The 17,343-nt window shown below is 33.3% G+C and overlaps 3 protein-coding genes across 3 annotated transcripts; all 3 read left to right on the top strand.

Annotated features, from left to right (window-relative positions):
- The first annotated feature begins 5,237 nt into the window (after positions 1–5,237).
- Positions 5,238–6,111, top strand: LOC136803359 (probable U3 small nucleolar RNA-associated protein 11). Its single transcript, XM_067060085.1, has one exon. The coding sequence runs from the start codon at positions 5,238–5,240 to the stop codon at positions 5,982–5,984; it is 747 nt and encodes a 248-aa protein (XP_066916186.1). The 3' UTR covers positions 5,985–6,111.
- Positions 6,112–6,191: 80 nt separating this feature from the next.
- Positions 6,192–7,636, top strand: LOC136803358 (centrosomal AT-AC splicing factor-like). Its single transcript, XM_067060084.1, has one exon. It carries the CDS (start codon positions 6,399–6,401, stop codon positions 7,503–7,505), a length of 1,107 nt encoding a protein of 368 aa, XP_066916185.1. The 5' UTR covers positions 6,192–6,398; the 3' UTR covers positions 7,506–7,636.
- Positions 7,637–7,783: 147 nt separating this feature from the next.
- Positions 7,784–15,814, top strand: LOC136803375 (ubiquitin-conjugating enzyme E2 G2-like). Its single transcript, XM_067060099.1, has 7 exons — positions 7,784–7,892; positions 8,110–8,145; positions 8,689–8,734; positions 9,091–9,209; positions 14,312–14,452; positions 14,584–14,621; positions 15,486–15,814. Exons 1-7 carry the CDS (start codon positions 7,850–7,852, stop codon positions 15,573–15,575), a joined length of 513 nt encoding a protein of 170 aa, XP_066916200.1. The 5' UTR covers positions 7,784–7,849; the 3' UTR covers positions 15,576–15,814.
- The last annotated feature ends 1,529 nt before the right edge of the window (positions 15,815–17,343 follow it).

The following is a 17,343-nucleotide window of genomic DNA, read 5'->3' as shown; positions in this document are numbered from 1 at the left end:
ATTATTTCGCGAAAAAATTGTCTCGCGAAAATAAGTTACCACGAAAATTAATACCCTTAAGGTATTTATTGACACATTACATTTTGTATTAAATCGTGGCTTACTGCCCTTCTGTGAGTAAAAAATGTGGCTTACAGCGGGGGAGATAATCAGAAATTATACAGGCTGGAAGTCCATTGACTATCAAGCCTTAAACTATTTCTTTGATTATTTATCAAATATAAAGACAATAGCCTTATATTTTGTAATTATAAATGCACATTATTGTGGCTTACAGATCCAAAAACATGACTGTAAAGCATTTATCAAACAATGTGATTCAAATCGATTTCAGTGGTGGTTTATGAAGCTAGAACAGTACCTAGTGTAACTTAATTTTGTCTGTCAGCCACAAAAATTGCTCATCTAATCATAAAAAGACTACTATTGATGGTTTCCTTTCAAATTTGATATAAAATACCAACCCTGCATTCTTAATGGATCAATTATCTGTATTGTCATGTTAACGGTATTATCTTGCATTTACCTCCAAGTAAGCCACATTTTGTGCTCAAATTACGACTTCACAACATTTTGAAAGTATTCTGGTGATTTTAAATTGGATTTTAGATCATTTTGAGTAGCTACAAATGTTTTAGAAGTGTATGGAGCAGGTTAAACGCTTAATTTCTGACAAAAATATCCCTTTAATGTAAGCCACAAAATAGAACGTTTAACAGTGGAATATCATGTACATTTAATGCTTTTCGTAAAATTCAATCTTTCTACCATCGAGAGCTGAAGGTTTCTTTTTTGTATCATCTCTAGTTTTGATGTGGCTTACATTCTAAAAAAATCGACATTTTTTGATTTGCAGCCACAATTTTGGCTCAATTAACAAAATTTTTTTTTTCAATCATATTCTCGTCTTGGGTTCTATAAGCCTCTGAGATTTGAAGGCTAGATTCAAAATACCTGGGGAGTTATTTCAAAAAGTTGTTTTTGGCCATTTTTTCCAATGTCACACTATTTTTGATTAGCATCTTCTGCTAGACTGTACGGTACTTGAGCACCCGGCCGCCCATGCTATAAAGCTCTAACGGAGTGATCCAATTTAATCTAATCGCAATCAAACTCATTGAAAAATAATTGTAATCAGACGAAATCGAAGATTAATTGAATGTAATTAACAATCAATTGAACCAATCTAACATAGTCAACTATCAATCAAACCAATATAATCTTATTCGAACGCAATCGAACACAATCGAACACAATCAAATATTACGTGGGAATTGGCCGTTCGATTGAGATTCAATTAAGTTCGACAATCGAATTGCAATTATTCAATTGCGTTCGATTACGTTTGATTGGTTCGATTGCAATCTTTGTTCAAAGTTGTTCGATTGACATTGTCGGGTCAAAATGAAAACATATAAAATTTAAAATTCTTCTTTTATTCAATGATTTTTATGGCACTTTGTTGACAATCTAACTCTCGCATCAAATTCCCGCTTTCTTCAGTAAATTGAAGATGAGAAAAAACTTAAGCCTTAGGATCACGGATTGAAACAAATATAACGAAGGGTGGGATTTTACAGCCGCCCTTCATGCAAGCCACTGAGAGGCCACGGGGGCCAAAAAGAAGGGCTGTGTGAAATGCGGTAATCTCATTGGTGGAAATTAGATACTGTAAACAGCTGTGAAGAAGCACCGGAAAGCAATCAGCAAAAGAGACTACTTTTGTTTTTGTTGCAGATTTCGATCGAAACTTCTCTCATAGGGATTACTTGTCAATGTGTTGTGTCAACTTGTCAGCATTGTATTGTTTGTTGTAAAGGGAAAGATAAAAGAGCTAAAACTAGCCTAGTTTCTAATCCTGATATAGGAGTTTAATCTTAGACTGGCTAGAAAGAGAAAACAGAACCCCCGTTGTAAATTTGTTTACATATTACTCGATTTTGCTAAGTCTGCATTCTAACAGAAACCAGTTGAAAACAAAAAGAAACGAGGCAAAGTGGGCCTAATAATTGGGAGTGTGTTGAATACCACGTGTTCAATAATAAAATCAACCTTTCTTTCCAAAAACAGCAAAAATGGCCGTTTTTATCTTAAACACCCAACTGGTAACAATTAACTTTTGAAAAACTTCAGGATTTCAGTAACATTTAAGATTTTTTATGGGAAAATCTTGGATTTTCCGATATACTTGGCAAGAAAATAGATATATGACTAAATGAGGAAAAATCCTGGATTTTCCAAAACCTTTTTCAAAGTTCTCAGGATTTCCAAGTGAAAAAAAATCCAAAAAACCTGTCGTCCACAGGGGAGGAATGGTTTTTTTCTGGAACTGCCCAATAACTTATGTCAAGTCGGAAAGTCGCAAAATTGCCCATCTTTACTTCATTCAATTATTGATCGCAAATTACATTCATTTAACTGAAGAATTCAATTTCAAAATATAGCGTGAGATACTATCCAACCCTTCCTATTGGTTTGTGGGAATGTGTTATCACCTTCCTAGTTATAAAAACAGAGATACTGATATATAGATAACCTTTTTCACTGGTAGAGATTTGTGCGTTACAATGGCATGTGGGTTACATGGCCTGGTTTGTATTACATGTTGTACATTATAGGAACAAGATATTTGGAGAATAATTGCGGGTATTGTTAGAGAATGCCTCAAATATGATTTTAAGCAAGTTTTGCTTCTAAATAGAAGCAAGAAACGTTGGTTACATTTCTGAATAAGAGCCTTTGGTTTCCCATTGATATTTGAGCGTAACTTTTTGTATAGACATTTTCCAACCTATCTATAGCTTCCTCAAATAAAAAAATTGTTCTTTGTCAAATATTGTGGGTTACATTTTCATCTTAAATATATTAGTTGTGTTTGCCAAACGACTTCCTTGCTTATACATAACTACTAAGAATTCTTTGTGCAAATTGTTCTAGAAACAGTTCTTAGAAATAGTTTATACTATAAAGCAAACTATCTTTTAGGGAATTACAGGCAAGATTTGTGGGTTACTTATCCAACTTAATACACTGTTTTGGATGCTTTGCCAGTGACCTAATTTTTTTATTTTTTTCCAATTGCTTTTTTAATATTCTTTTTCTCTCCAAGTAAAATATTGAATTAAATAAGTACATGCATAATAATGTTTCGTTGAAGAATAGTGGGTTACATTCAAGGCTACAAAGTTAGCTTTCTTTCATATTTTCATTAAAGAAGACATAGCGTTTTTAAAAATTAAAATGTTTAGAATTTTTTTGAAGCGCTTTTTTACCAAACATTTGAGAAAGTTTTGTTTTGCAAATAAATCAGAAGTGTGGAAAGGTTTTGTGGGTTACAGTTCTGAAGTGGAACAGTTCTTTCAATTCTGGTTGCTGAAGACATTACATTGTAGTTTTTGGTTTGTAAAATCTTCTTTTTTAAGGCATGTAGATGTAATAACCCACAAATTTTTCTCACAAGTAGTTTAAACTTATATACGATAAAATTATAACCACCATAGAGTAATCAAGGTCTTCTACAAACTAAATTCAGTTTTTTGAAGCTGGTAAAAAAAAGCCACATACAGTAGAAGATCCAGGAAGATCTTACATTCAAATTCAGTATGTGAATACAGCAATAAAAAACAACTTTTCTATGCTTCCTTTTTTTTGCAAAAGTTTCAGAAATGAGAATATATACAGCAAAAGGGATGATGATAATTGAGTACTATCCACTGATGATCTGCGGCACTATCATAAAGCTAGAATCGCTTCGCAAACTCTTCGCTTGTGAAAATGATTGACAGATTAAAGTTTTTCACCCGTGCGGGAGCTTGCAGGCATTCAGCGTTCTTGGCTCAATCCTCAAACAGTGTCGTTATTAATTTTGATTTTATCAATCTGACAAATTGATGTTTGTGAGTGCGCTTTATAGTTTTCATTCCCTTTGAAGAATCATTCTGGTTTTCATGTTATTAGATGCTATTTTAGAGCTTTAAAGCTAGCCTGGCCCAGTGAAAATTCCAAGCACTTTTCTGTGGCCGTTATACGGCCAGAAAACTCAATTTTAAATTGAGTTTTGAAACTCAATATTTGAAGAAAAAAATTTCTTTTTATTGTTACCTACAGTTTTATTTTTTTATTCTATTGTAGAGTAGAATTATTAACAGTTTTATTGATTTACTAAGAAGGCCGCTAGAAATATGTCCCATTTTCTGATCAAATTTTCCTTTATATTCACTTTTAAAACTCCAGATTTGTTAGAATAATATCAAGTGGAAAGTACATTCCACAATGTTTGCCCCTTTTTTATTTAGAAATCTTACTTTAATAAATAAAGCTTTGTTTCTTTTGTTCTTGAAGCATTTCTTTTGTTCTTCAAGCATTTCTTTCCATCAGGGGTCGTAAGCTTTAAAATAGACCTGTTTTAACCGGTCTAGAAGGGCTAATTTTCAAAAATTTTCTCCCGTCAACGCCAACCATCGTGGCGCCTCCTTAGACACTAATCAAGGGACACTAAACTATGGCCCTATCACCCTAACACCTACCACTTTCAAAGTGGAGCCGCGGCCCCTATCCATGCATGGTATAAAGAGTATTCTATTATAGTTACTAGTAAAAGATAATTTTGCTTATGTTACGAAAGAATTTGCATTTTAATTCTTGATATCATTAATAAACTCTTAGCTAGGAGTCTGTTAGGGGGGGGGTCTCAGATAATAGCAATGGCATGGCTGAAACTCAATTTCTGGATCAAAAAACGGCCAGTGGGAAAAGTGCTTGGAATTTTGCCTGCTGGCCGCTTTGCTGAATTTTGGCATGAACATTTTCAATAAGGGTATATAGATGAAAAAAATCAAACAAAACTCGTCAATGTGAGTTAGGAAGTAAACAAAACTTTTAGCAAAGGATATAAACCTTACATGCATAATTGGCATTATTAAACTGTAATCTTTTAGAAAAATGAAAACCTTGCTTCTTGTAAAAACTAAAATAATCATTCTCCCCATCTCTTAGAACTAGTCCTAACAACCATTACTTCAGACACGAAGGCTATTATAAGCATATTTCCTCCCTGTTTTATTTTGTATATGTTTTGTTATTTACTGGCTAACATTGGGGTGTTTGATCTGAAGGGTTTACCTAGCATAATATTCTATCACTCATTCATTGACAGGTAGATCCATAAATGTCTAAATGTGTCACTTGTTTGATAAAAATAATTTAACATTTATAGCAAAAACTAAAATAAATTCAAGATGTCGTCTTTAAAAAGTGCAATGAAGAGTGGGCAGAGAACACACAGAGAACGTGGTCAAGTATCTGGTAGGAAGCATCTTGGTAATTTGGAGAAACATAAAGATTATGTGCTGAGAGCTAAAGATTTTCATCGGAAGAAGCAAATAATCAAAGGGCTGAAAAAGAAAGCATTTGAAAAGAATCCTGATGAATTCTACTTCCAAATGGTTTCAAGTAAAACAAAAAAGGGTGTTCACATTCAAGACAGACCTGACTCAAAACAGTTGACCAAAGAACAGATTAAGCTAATGAAGACACAAGATGTCAACTATCTAAATGTAAAACATAATGCGGAAGCTAAAAAAATTGAGAAGTTGAAATCTAATTTGCATTTTACAAGCTTAGCTGATGCCCAACCAAGGACACATATTTTCTTTGTAGATTCTAAAAAAGAAGCAAAGAACTTTGATGCTGCAGAAAGGATGAATACTCATCCTGAGTTCTTATCTCGTACACACAACATACCAACTTTGGAAACACTCAAAAAAATGGAGTTTGAGCAACCTGCTCCAAATAGCAAGGCTGGAGAAAAAGGTTACAAAGAATTACAGCGAAGGATAGAGAGGAAATCCAAACTGAACGAATCAAGAAATCATTTGGTACTTCAGCGCAAATTGATGGGAAAAGGTTCCGTTAGGAAGCAAAAGACTGAAAATGAAGATGATGAGCCGCCTGTGTTTAAGTGGAAAAGTATTAGAAAACGCTAATGAAGTATATGAATTAGATTTTATCTCACAATAATCTTGCTTCATTTCAAAGCTAGACCAAAATTTATTTCCTGAAAATTTTTGTAACATTTTTATAGAAGAAGAAAGGATATCTTTAGTAATTCGATGTACAGGATTATTTTGTTTTAAAAACTACAGGACATTTTTTTTAATTTCCTTGCGGGCTGAAAAGTAACTAAACACAGAAACTAAAGTAGAACTTTATAATTGATTTGAAATTAAGGCCTTATTTATCCTTAGCAACTTTAAGTTTTAAATTTTTCAACCGAGTGCATATCTTGCATGTCAATTTTTCCTTATTAAAAATCTTGTTGAAATATTTTGTCTTTTCGATTACCTTGCTTTCATGTGTCTATGTTTTCTTTCTATCTTTTAGAATGAAGATGAAAAGTAATGAGTAGTGATGTTTACTCCTATTGTAAACTATGCCAAATAAACCATACCCAGCAACGAAAACACATCTACACTAAGAAACATCAGAAAAAGTTGAAATGGGTTTTACAGAAATATGGACAGAAGATCAAGGAATGTCGGCCTTATCTCAGCAACCCTGTAATACAGGAAGGTGATTTTGAATCTGATAAGAACTTTTGGTGTCATTGCTGTGGCAATTCATTCAAGAAACATGTGTCTGATTATGTAAAAACTATTTTGTATGGTGGAGTGATAGAACATCTTGCCACTGAAGAACATTGGGCTAATACTGAAACGTTCTTTAAAGAGAATGGTGCAGACGAGAAATTCAAAATTTCTTTCATAGTTTCAGAGAAAGATATCAATTTATTCAAAAGTAAACTTGAACCGTTGGTTGATGTCTATAATCATAGAGCTGAAAAGAAAACAAAAGCTTTGGCGAAGGAAATTGAAACGCAAGAACATGCCAGGAAACTTGTTCTCGATTCAGCAAATGTTGGATCTTTCGCATCAAATAAAACTGAATCTCAATATAAGACAGTGAAAAACAAACACGGTGTTGTACAGAACCCTACTGGATATCATGATGGTATCAGAGTGTGGAGAGCCGGCATTGTCAAATACAAGCAAGGCTCAAATCAACTGAAACCATTGAAATATCCATGTCATAAAATTGAGAGATTAGATAAATGTACTGAATCCTCAATCTACACGGTATCTGCTGATGGTGTAGGTCTCACATCAATAAATGCAAAATTTGATTCCAGAAAAGGAAATATCTATACCGGAGCCACACCTCCTTGGCTACGAGACGATGCTGTAGAGGATAAAGACAAAAGGGAAGCACCCTCATCTTCTAGAATTTATGGGCCTTCAATGGAAGATCTGATTAAGAATAAAGAAGCAAGGAGGAAAGCCAAGCTTAATCCAAATAGAGTTGGTGCCAATTTTGATCATACTGTTAGCCAGAAGGATAGTGAATGGTTACCTTCATTTGGAAGAGTCTGGAATAACGGTGCTCGTTGGAAATCAAGACATGAATATCACAATGAACAGAAAGGTGCTAAAAAAACAAAAAAAGATTAACTTTTAACTGACAAGCTGAATCTCATTGCCTTGGGATATTGGGGTATTGTAAATAATGTATTTATATGGAAATGTTCTCATCACATCTGTTTAATAAAAACAATAACATTATAAAATCTTTTGATGGTCGACTTATTTCAAAACCTATTCTATCAAAATATTTTTGCACCTTTAAAAATATTGTCCTCAAAAATTATGATTGAAACTTGAATTATGATTGAAAGGCTTATTGTTTTGATAAAATATAATAATTTTCATAAAATGATCCTCTTTTTCTCAGAAAAATATAAAAAATGCTGTAAAAAACAATATATCAAACTGGGTCTGCTGTTTAGAAGAGAAAAATGGCTGGTTCAGCTTTGAAAAGATTGATGGCTGAGTACAGGCGTAAGTAATTTTTGGCAGTTTTTGAACTTTCAGTGGTTTTGAGCCAGCTCTGTTTCTGAAATTCTTATGTGTTATTTTTTATACTTAAAGGATACCACTCCATGTGATTGTCAGGCAAAATAGGATGTGATTGTCATGCAAAATAGGCTACGTGCTTTTTTATTTCCAGTATTTTATTAATTACTCATGTATACAATTTTTACCTGGTGTCTTTTAGAGCTGTTGTCAAATCCACCAGAAGGCATTCTTGCAGGTTGATTCACCTTTATTTATTATTTGTGTTAACTTGTTGGGCATTACAAGAAATAGTCCGTGCCCCCCCCCCCCCCCTTGTTGAGGATATTGGACATCCAGGTGGTAGGATCTTATAAGAGATTGAGTATATCCAGGGGGTACAGAACATAATGTGCCTGGATATCCGTTGGGTACAGGGTGAAAAGCCCTGAATATCCGGGGAGTATAGGTCAAAATGCACAGATATCCTCAACCCTTATGTCCGCTTTTTCAGGTCAGATATCCAAGGGGGTATTTATTTTTAAGTTGGACATACACGGGGCTGGAAAGGCCCAATGCAAGTTTTATATTATAATATTTTTCTGAAAGTAATGAACCAACGATTATAAATTTCATATATTCTTTGAAAATCATAATCAGGTTAAAACAAAATAAAAACCACATTAAAAACTAGAAATGTTGAGCTAAAATGTACTGAAAATTAACTTTTTTATCACAATATATCAATAAGATTCAACAGTTTTATAAGTGTTCTGCAATATATATCCCTCCATTTTCACAGGACCTTCAAATGAAGAAAACTTTTTTGAATGGGAAGCACTGATTGCGTAAGTACACTTCTCGTTGCTTTTTTTATGTCAGAAGCCATCGCTTCATTTTAGCACTATTTTGTAGAAGGTAATATCTAAATTTAGTTTTAAAAGTCACATGCAAAATGGAAATAGTTCTAGTAAAGATGAAATGCAAATGCTATGATCAACCATCCCATCCTTTGATAGGCATAATACCTATGCTGCACTGCAGGAAAACCTGGATCTCTCATAAAAAGTGAGATCCGCCAGTGAGATCCATGTCCATTCCAATAACCATGTTGCTTTTCTAGTTTCTTTTGCGAAAAATACTCTCACTCGTAAATTCATCTATTATCCAAAATCAATCTTTTCCTTGTTTCATTTTTTTTCAGTGGGCCAGAAGATACACCTTTTGATGGCGGTGTATTTCAAGCTAAGTTGAGTTTTCCACATGATTATCCATTGAGTCCACCAAAAATGAAGTTCACCAGTGATGTTTTTCATCCTAACAGTAAGTCCATTGTGATATTGAAAAAGAAATCTCCTCGCTTTAAGCCTCTAAAAATCTAAAAATGATTTGGAGTGGCTGGGAATGTGAAAATGAAAGATTCAGTCAGGCATTCTTCTGTAACAATTTAAATTTTTTTGCTCAAACTTTGTGAGGTAACTCCACATGACATGTATTTTTGGGGCAGAGGGTAAATTTTTTTCCACTTACAGACTGGCCCAAAATTGCCCTTTTTTTCCTAAACTAAGGCTACTACATCTATTGATTGGGAAATGCAATTGACTTGAAATTTTGGCAAGTGTTAGGTGTTAATAATACAAGCTTACAGCTAAAGTTTCAGTAAAATCAGACGAGTGGTTATGCTGAAAGTGAGCATTTAAGGTAAAAATGGACCGATCTATAAAATACCAACCGCAAATTTTGTACACTGTCTTAGATGGTCAATATCCATCACTGGTGAAAATCTTAAGTCAAAGGCATCATTAGTTCCTGAGTTCCGGCAGGTGGTACACGTGTTTTACAGACCGGTCTGCAAAACCAAATACTCATGAGAACGGTCTTATTCAACAAATAAGCTTTAGGAACAAATTTCAGTCAAATTGAATGAGTCAATCAGTCAATACATGATTTTGGTCAAGGTTACATCCTAGCCTTTAAAATATCAACCAAAATCTTTCAAATCATTTAATTATCCATATTTACCACTGGTCAGAATTTCAAGGTCAAAGCACCTGTCAATTTTGAGATTTTAAAAGATGCTTCCCCTAGTAGAAAAATAGGAAAGATGTATGGTGGCCCATAAGTGCCAAGTAATTTTTTATTGAAAAACTCAGAAAAATATTTTTTTTACAAATGAAAATAACTTTCATTTTACAATTTAAATTAACTTTCATTTCAAAATCAATGTAAAAGTAATTTCGTTTTCAAAATGACTTTAAAAACAACTTAAAATACGACCCAGCAAGGCCACACAAATGTTTTAAATTTTGTTTTAATTCTCATTTACTTTTCGATATCATTTTAAAAAGCATTTTGTTTTTTTATTTTTAAAATCACTTTTCTCACGTAGCCCATCAGTGCCAACGACAGCTTTGTCTCCAGACCCCTACAGGCTTAAAAGATTGAAGTTACTATGGTTACTTATTGGTTTGTTTACAGTTCACGGCCCATCAAGGCCAAAACAACTTAGTGCTTAGACCCCAAACATATTTACAAATGTGTAGGAGAGTATAAAATGATATCCTTTACTCCAGTGTTCTATGGTACCATAAATGAGAGATTTTTTCTCCGTCACATTGCTTTTCCTTTCTATTGTTCTTTGTTTGGCTGGTGGGTTGAATTGTCTTGAAAAATTTACTTCTTTTTGCAGACAAAATTATTCATCAAACAATGGGGAACATGAAGAGCCTTTGTTTTGATGTGTAAATAAAGAGTCGAATTTTTTCTTAATATGCAGCATGCGAGCATGAAAGGAAAAATGTTGAGAAGAGAGGAAATACACTTTTTTTATATAAGAACAATTTAAGAACAGTGGAGAGGCTGAAGTTAGAGAGTTATAGCAAAAAGAATCCCTGGTTGCCCTGGTTTCTAAAAAGCCAAAACTTGTTTTTTACGTTGGAAAAAATAAGAACAAAATAAGAACAATTCAAGGCTCAAAGTGCCAAAAAATTAAGAACAGCCGAGTCTCAGCAAAAATTTACTGGTTCTTATAAAAAAAAGAGTGTAATAAGAGGGAAGTTTTATTTACTTCTAACCCCTTTCATGTTGCCGCCATATGCTTTAATATTTTTGGCTCCCCAATGTGACCCCCCCCCCTAAAACAAACAACTGGTTCGTTCTATTATCAAAAGAAACTTTATCTGTTGAAATTTACGGTTTGTGTAATTTACGATGCACGATCCAACGATTCACGATGCGCGATGCACGATCCATGCATATATTATGTTAATTATTCTAATTATGCATTTATAGGTTTTAGTAATCACATATTTTAATTCCTTCTTTTGTATTCCTGGAGAATCAATGTAAAGTATGCGTGTATAAATTTTAACCTCAACAATCAAATCAAATCAAAACATGCCCATGCTTTGAATTGAATATCTTGTAACCTTCTTGCTTTCTTTCTTAAAAAAAAAACATTTCTCCGATTAAACCAACCAAATGCATTGGATTGAGACAGGGTTATAAACAAAAAATAGTAGGGGAAGACGTTTAGCGCGTGTATAAACTCACCTTTTTTGAGAAAGATCAAATAAAATGAATTAACTTGATCATCAAACAGAGAAAAAATCAAATAGATAAAAACACCAGTTGCCATTCTGTTGGTAAAAGGCTTTTATAAGAACATGCCAAAAGTAATGTAGCCAATGATTCCTTATTTACCTTATTCACTGTTCTTAAAAAATAATAAACGTACAAAAATGAGTTTTCTTTTAAGGGAGTTTCTAAACGTCGACCAGAAATGGCGACCACGACCAGCGACCACGACCGGCGACCAGATAAATTTGGGTTATCGAGTTTACCTGCTCTCTCCACCGTCGAGAACGTCCAAATCGAGTCCTGATGTGGCTTTCAAATGAATCACTGAGCATGTGGCTGAGAATTACTCTATAGCTAGAGAATACTAAAAGTGACTTTTGACGTTACCAGTCATTTTCTAGACAAAGTGACACTTTTTGACAAAAATATTGATAGGGTAATTAAGTGTGATGCCTGTAAACTTTATTACACCAAATATTTTAATTGTACCGAATGAGATGCCTTTAGTATGAATGGATAGAAATTGTCAGTAGGAGAAAGATGGGAAGGCCAGTTTTAGAGATATCAATCTCATCAATTATTCTATTGTCCTTACATTTACATTGTCAAAATGACTTATTTTGACAAAATAATGATCTGATGATCAAATATAAAGCTTCCTAAATAAATTCCAGCACAAATTTTGTCACTAACCAATTTGATGCCGAAAATACAAAAGGATACAAATTGACACTATATTCAAGATCCAAGAGCGTTGAAATGGCTACTCTACACGTTTTGCACGTGGCTTTATAATCACTACATGTGAGACAGGGGTGAGCTTTACTCTTCAAGCCATAAATAAATGATCATAAGAGAGACTCTACGGTGGAGAAAGAGGAAAAACTCGATAACCCAAATTTATCTGGTCGCCGGTCGTGGTCGCTGGTCGTGGTCGCCATTTCTGGTCGATGTTTAGAAACTCCCTTCTTTTAATAAATTTTTCGCGCCAAAACTTTTCTATGACGTCAAGGCTTTTTCTTTCATTTTAAAAACAAACTCTCGCTATCAATTTTTGGTTTTTCTAAACAGAAGATATAAGTTATTTTAATCATTCTGATTATGATAAATTATTTACCCTTCTTTTTTTAATTTTTTTTCGTTATTGTTATATGATGTTTGTAGCTAGCATTATGAAAACTTATTTGTGCATAATTAGAATAATTAACATAAATCAACATAAATCATGCATGGATCGTGCATCGTGCATCGTGAATCGTTGGATCGCGCATCGTAAATTACACAAACCGTGAAATTTACTCATTTCTATGAGTGGCCTCAATGGGCTGTCAGATCAATTCATTTAAAAAAAATTAGAATTGATTTTAAAATGACATGGCCTCGATGGGCTGAGTTGGAAATCGTTTTTGAAAACAAACCCGTTTTTAATTTGAAACGAAAATAGAAAGTAAATCAATTTTGAAAACAAAATTTAGTTCAAAACTTAAATTAAAAGCTATTGCAAAAATGAATGTGAAAAGTAAATTGTTTTGATTTTTTTTATAGAAATGTCAAAACAATTTAACTTGGCCCTCATGGGCCACCATAAAGATGCTTGAAGGGTTAAAATTCCTTGATGTACCTCTACTAACATGGTTTCTGCCCCCCCCCCCTTAAAATAAGGGGGGGTCAAAAAAATTGCCTTTTAAAAAAGGGGGGATTTTTGTCATTTTTTTTTAATAAGGGGGGATTCTTTATCAAGGGCTGCAAGAATCTATCAAAATAAGAAAAAAGGGGGGACTAAAATATTTGGTTTTATTGATAATAATTTTCTTTGTCTAATAATATCTTCTTTCCCGTTTTTGTGCTCACAATCTCATGCCCACTATTTTGTAGACCATGCTATATTGAAAGTTATGTACATTAGAATGACCTTTAACAGACCAAATCAAACCATAAAAACTATTATTCTCCCCAATTAGATAACGTTTTAAGCTGTTTTGAGGGTGTTAAAAGTGAAAAAATTTCTCCGTCGCCCAACCATGGTGGGCGACATTTTTTTCCTAAATCTTGCCCCCCCCCCACTCAAATAGCTCGCCGAGGCCCATGAATCTGCATACTCTCTCTTCTCTCTCTCTCTCTATTGTAAAAATGGTTTGCTGAAGGGTACAAAGATTTTCTTGCAATAGTTGGTCGACATCAGTGATCTTTGTCATTAATGATCTTTGACATTTTCAGCTCTGTCACATCCAAAATCAATGTCATAAGCATGAAATCTTACTTGTGTTTTACTGCCTAAATTCTCTACTTGGGAAGACCACTTACTCGACCCATGGCCTACTAAAAATATTTTTAGTAGGCCATGCTCGACCTAACTTAAACTAGGACTACAATCAGAAAACATTCCCAGTTCAAATCTAATGATAAAGATAATTTACAAGGCCTAAGATATGAACAAAACACAACTGTTATACCAGGTACTGCATCTTTTGTTTGGTTTTATTCATAAAAAGTTTTATTTGTATCATTTGATTATAGGATCCAGTTTATTTTTAATGATTTCTTTTTATTGAATTTTATTTATTTGGATATCATTATGTACCTAATATAATGTTGATGGCATTGATATCGAACCAATCGTTGTACTTTGTTATTATTGTCAAAGTCTAAAAATAAAAATCTGAGGGGGGGTCCCTCTTTTTTTTCATTTTAAGGGGGGACATTCTAACAAGGGGTACCGGTAATTCTTGTTCGATTTAAGGGGGGAGTTTTCTTTAAGGGCAAAATTGCATTTTAAGGGGGGACTGAAAAAGTAGGCAGAAACCATGACTAATTTTAAAATTCAAACTATCTATTTTTTTGTTCAGTTTATTCTGATGGACGTGTTTGTATATCTATTCTCCATGCTCCTGGTGACGACCCTATGGGGTATGAAACTAGTGCTGAGAGGTGGTCGCCTGTTCAATCTGTGGAGAAAATCCTACTTTCAGTCGTCAGTATGCTTGCAGGTATTAGACAGTTAACTCTCATTACCTTTATACTACCTTATGACTGCTGCAAAACCCCGAATTCAACAACTAGAGTAGACCATGATCAGCTTTCAACCATCATCTTCTTCATCATTATTGTTCATTTCTAGAACCAAATGATGAAAGTCCTGCCAATGTTGATGCATCCGTAAGTTGTTCTTTGCTGTTGTTTTTTGTTCGAATAAATTGCCTTGGAAGGTTTGTATTTAGAAAGGCTTTAAAACCTACTTTTAAGGAAAATTTGCACTTTACACTTCAATCTTTCTGATGTGAACCTCCAGATGCTGCCGGATGCAGATCATTATGTAATTCAAACTAAAACGATTGTCCCCTCAGCTTTGAAGGCTTTGAGGCTTTTTGTTATAGTAAAGAAAGGCTCTTTGTCCCTTGATTAAATGATTGTATAAGGAAGTTGGGTACAGTATTGTGTATTCTTGAAGGAAAATTAATTATGAAGGATGAATAGACCTTTTCATAAATTACGTCACTAACATTACTTGCCTCGTATTCAAACAATTACCATGGTGATTATGTCTCTTGAGACATTAAATGATTTTTTTAGGAATAGGAAGTAGTTTTAATAAAATCCACTGGTAGTTAATCTCCATGGCAATAATTTCAAAACGAGGCAAGTGATGTTCGTAACGTAATTTATGAAAAGGTCTATGTGCTCTGTCTTAGGAAAGTCGTTTCTGTGTGTTCTTGGAGGAAAATGATTTCTGTGTATACTTAAAGGAAAATGGAAACTTTTTTTTCATTGAAGGATGAATGTGCTCTCTCTTGGGAAAATCTTTTCTGTGTGTTCTTAAAAGGAAAATGATTTCTGTATTTCTGAAGGAAAATTGATTCTTTGTTTCAATGAAGGAATGAATAGATTATTTCGTTGTTCTCTTGAAAAAAAATGTTTCCTGGCTTAAGATATTGAGAGTGCAGGATGGGTCACTTTCGTATAACAGATTATGCCTTTGTAAACTGTCCTCGATTGAAAACTTACTTTTGTTTTTCTTTTCAGAAAATATGGCGTGAAAGCCGTGACCAATTTAACCGAATGGCTGATGAATGTGTCCGAAAATCACTTGGTATCACCAAAAAACTTCAATAAATCCAAAGAATGGGAAAAGCAGTGCCGATACTGTAAGAGTTATATAATTTCATACTATTTATTTTGATTTTCGTTTGTTTTTAAAACGAGATCTACCAAAATTGCCATAGGTTGATTTAAAAATATACTATTAGTTTATATCAAACTTGTAATAGTATTTATCACTTTAATGGCATATATAAATAACAAACTTTGTTTAAGAGGAATCAAATCTAAATATAACGGTATCTTGCTTAAGACACATATTTATCATTCGTATTATCACTGTGCTGACCTTAACCTATAGTAAGTTTCCCAAAACGTATAGCGTTCAAGAATAATCAGTTTAGATTTGATTAAGATAAGGCAAGGTTAAATTTTGGACATTATAGCATTTTGTTTAGGTTCTGAGTTTCTTCTTGATGGTCATTTTAATACCTTTCAATACTTGGGAAGGCTTGTCTCTTAATTGTCATTATCGTCGGATTATTTAAAGTTGAATTGATTTCCTAGTTGATTTTATGAGGCCCCCAGCGGTTTTTGTGATGGCGTGATTGGCGTTTTTTTAAGTTCGTGATTACGTGATTGAAGATTTTGAAGTACATGATTGCTTGATCAACGTGATCGTGATAGAAAGGAAATTTAACTCGTAATAACGTGATTTGGAATTTTTTTTGTGTGATAGCGTGACTTGAAAGGTGACTCGGGGCCTCTATTATTGCTTGATTTCCAAACAGTGATGGCAAACTGTAGACTCATTTTTTAAGGAGGAACTCTCACGAGGCACTCTGTATTTACAAAGCTTTTTAATTGCGCTAAGCCTAGTACTTCTTTTGGGTCAGTAACTTTTATCGTGTATAATTTCAGACACTTTTTGGATTATCTCGAAGTAAAAATAGTTTTTAATCGTGGGATTTTTGCCTCTTGCTACATCTCGGATTACATAACGTTTTGGCAGTACTCATTTCCTTTTCATAAAAGGGATCAATTTGTATTGTATTATGTCGACATATTTGATTTGTTTTGTTCTTTTGGCTGTATAAGGTGTTGTCGTTTTTGAATGTCAATATTTGCTTTGGAATATGGTATACTTTTTGATAACATCTTGAATTATTTTTTGATGTTCTAATCAAAGTTAAAAATTTCAAACTTATTTATACTCTTATTTTGTTGTTATCTTCGATTCTTTTCAAAAAAGATTATTAGATCCTCCTATTGTTTATTTTGCCAAAGGTAATAATTAGGTATAACAAAAACATCTATTAATAGGCTATGGTCAATACATTTAGGAACAAACTGACGCATAATTGGACTTAAAATAATATAAGTGGGGAAAGAGACAGTGCCAAAAAAGTAATTTTTCTTATTTCTTCGAATTTTCTTTGTCACTTTGTCTAAGAAAGGTCATAATAAATTAGGGCTACTGAAAATGAGAAGTTAAGCATGTTTAAATATTATTTTATGATATGAATGAATTTTTATTCGAATTGTATAAAATAAAGAAATATGATGACTTCTTCGCCTGAAAGCAAAGTTTATTTTAATCAATTTTTTGCAAATTTCGCTAAAAGAAAATATTTGTCGATCAAAATTCATGTTATTTTATTTCATTCCCTTTTTGAAATTTTCAATCTGCAACAGTTGTTTTTTTTCTTCAAATATTCAACCTTGAAGAACTTTATCCTTATCCTTATCTTACAGTATAATGTCTCTCATTTTTCAACAAAATAATAATTATTAAACTTTCAAAAAGATTTTGTATTGTGGGAAATTAACATCTTGCCACTAT

Source organism: Clytia hemisphaerica, unplaced genomic scaffold (genome assembly GCF_902728285.1).
Source record: "Clytia hemisphaerica strain Z4C2 unplaced genomic scaffold, Clytia hemisphaerica genome assembly, whole genome shotgun sequence".
In the NCBI taxonomy this organism is placed as follows: Eukaryota; Metazoa; Cnidaria; class Hydrozoa; order Leptothecata; family Clytiidae; genus Clytia; species Clytia hemisphaerica.
The sequence above is the reverse complement of the archived record's forward strand: the minus strand, read 5'-3'. Positions and strand labels throughout refer to the sequence as shown.

Bases quoted from the DNA above. Each gene is read 5' to 3' on its own strand.
- LOC136803375 (XM_067060099.1), top strand. From the start codon at position 7,850: ATGGCTGGTTCAGCTTTGAAAAGATTGATGGCTGAGTACAGGC. The intron at 8,146-8,688 runs GTTGATTCACCT...CCATTTTCACAG, and splicing joins ACCAGAAGGCATTCTTGCAG to GACCTTCAAATGAAGAAAAC. The intron at 14,453-14,583 runs GTATTAGACAGT...GTTCATTTCTAG, and splicing joins AGTCGTCAGTATGCTTGCAG to AACCAAATGATGAAAGTCCT.
- LOC136803358 (XM_067060084.1), top strand. From the start codon at position 6,399: ATGAGTAGTGATGTTTACTCCTATTGTAAACTATGCCAAATAAACCAT.
- LOC136803359 (XM_067060085.1), top strand. From the start codon at position 5,238: ATGTCGTCTTTAAAAAGTGCAATGAAGAGTGGGCAGAGAACACACAGA.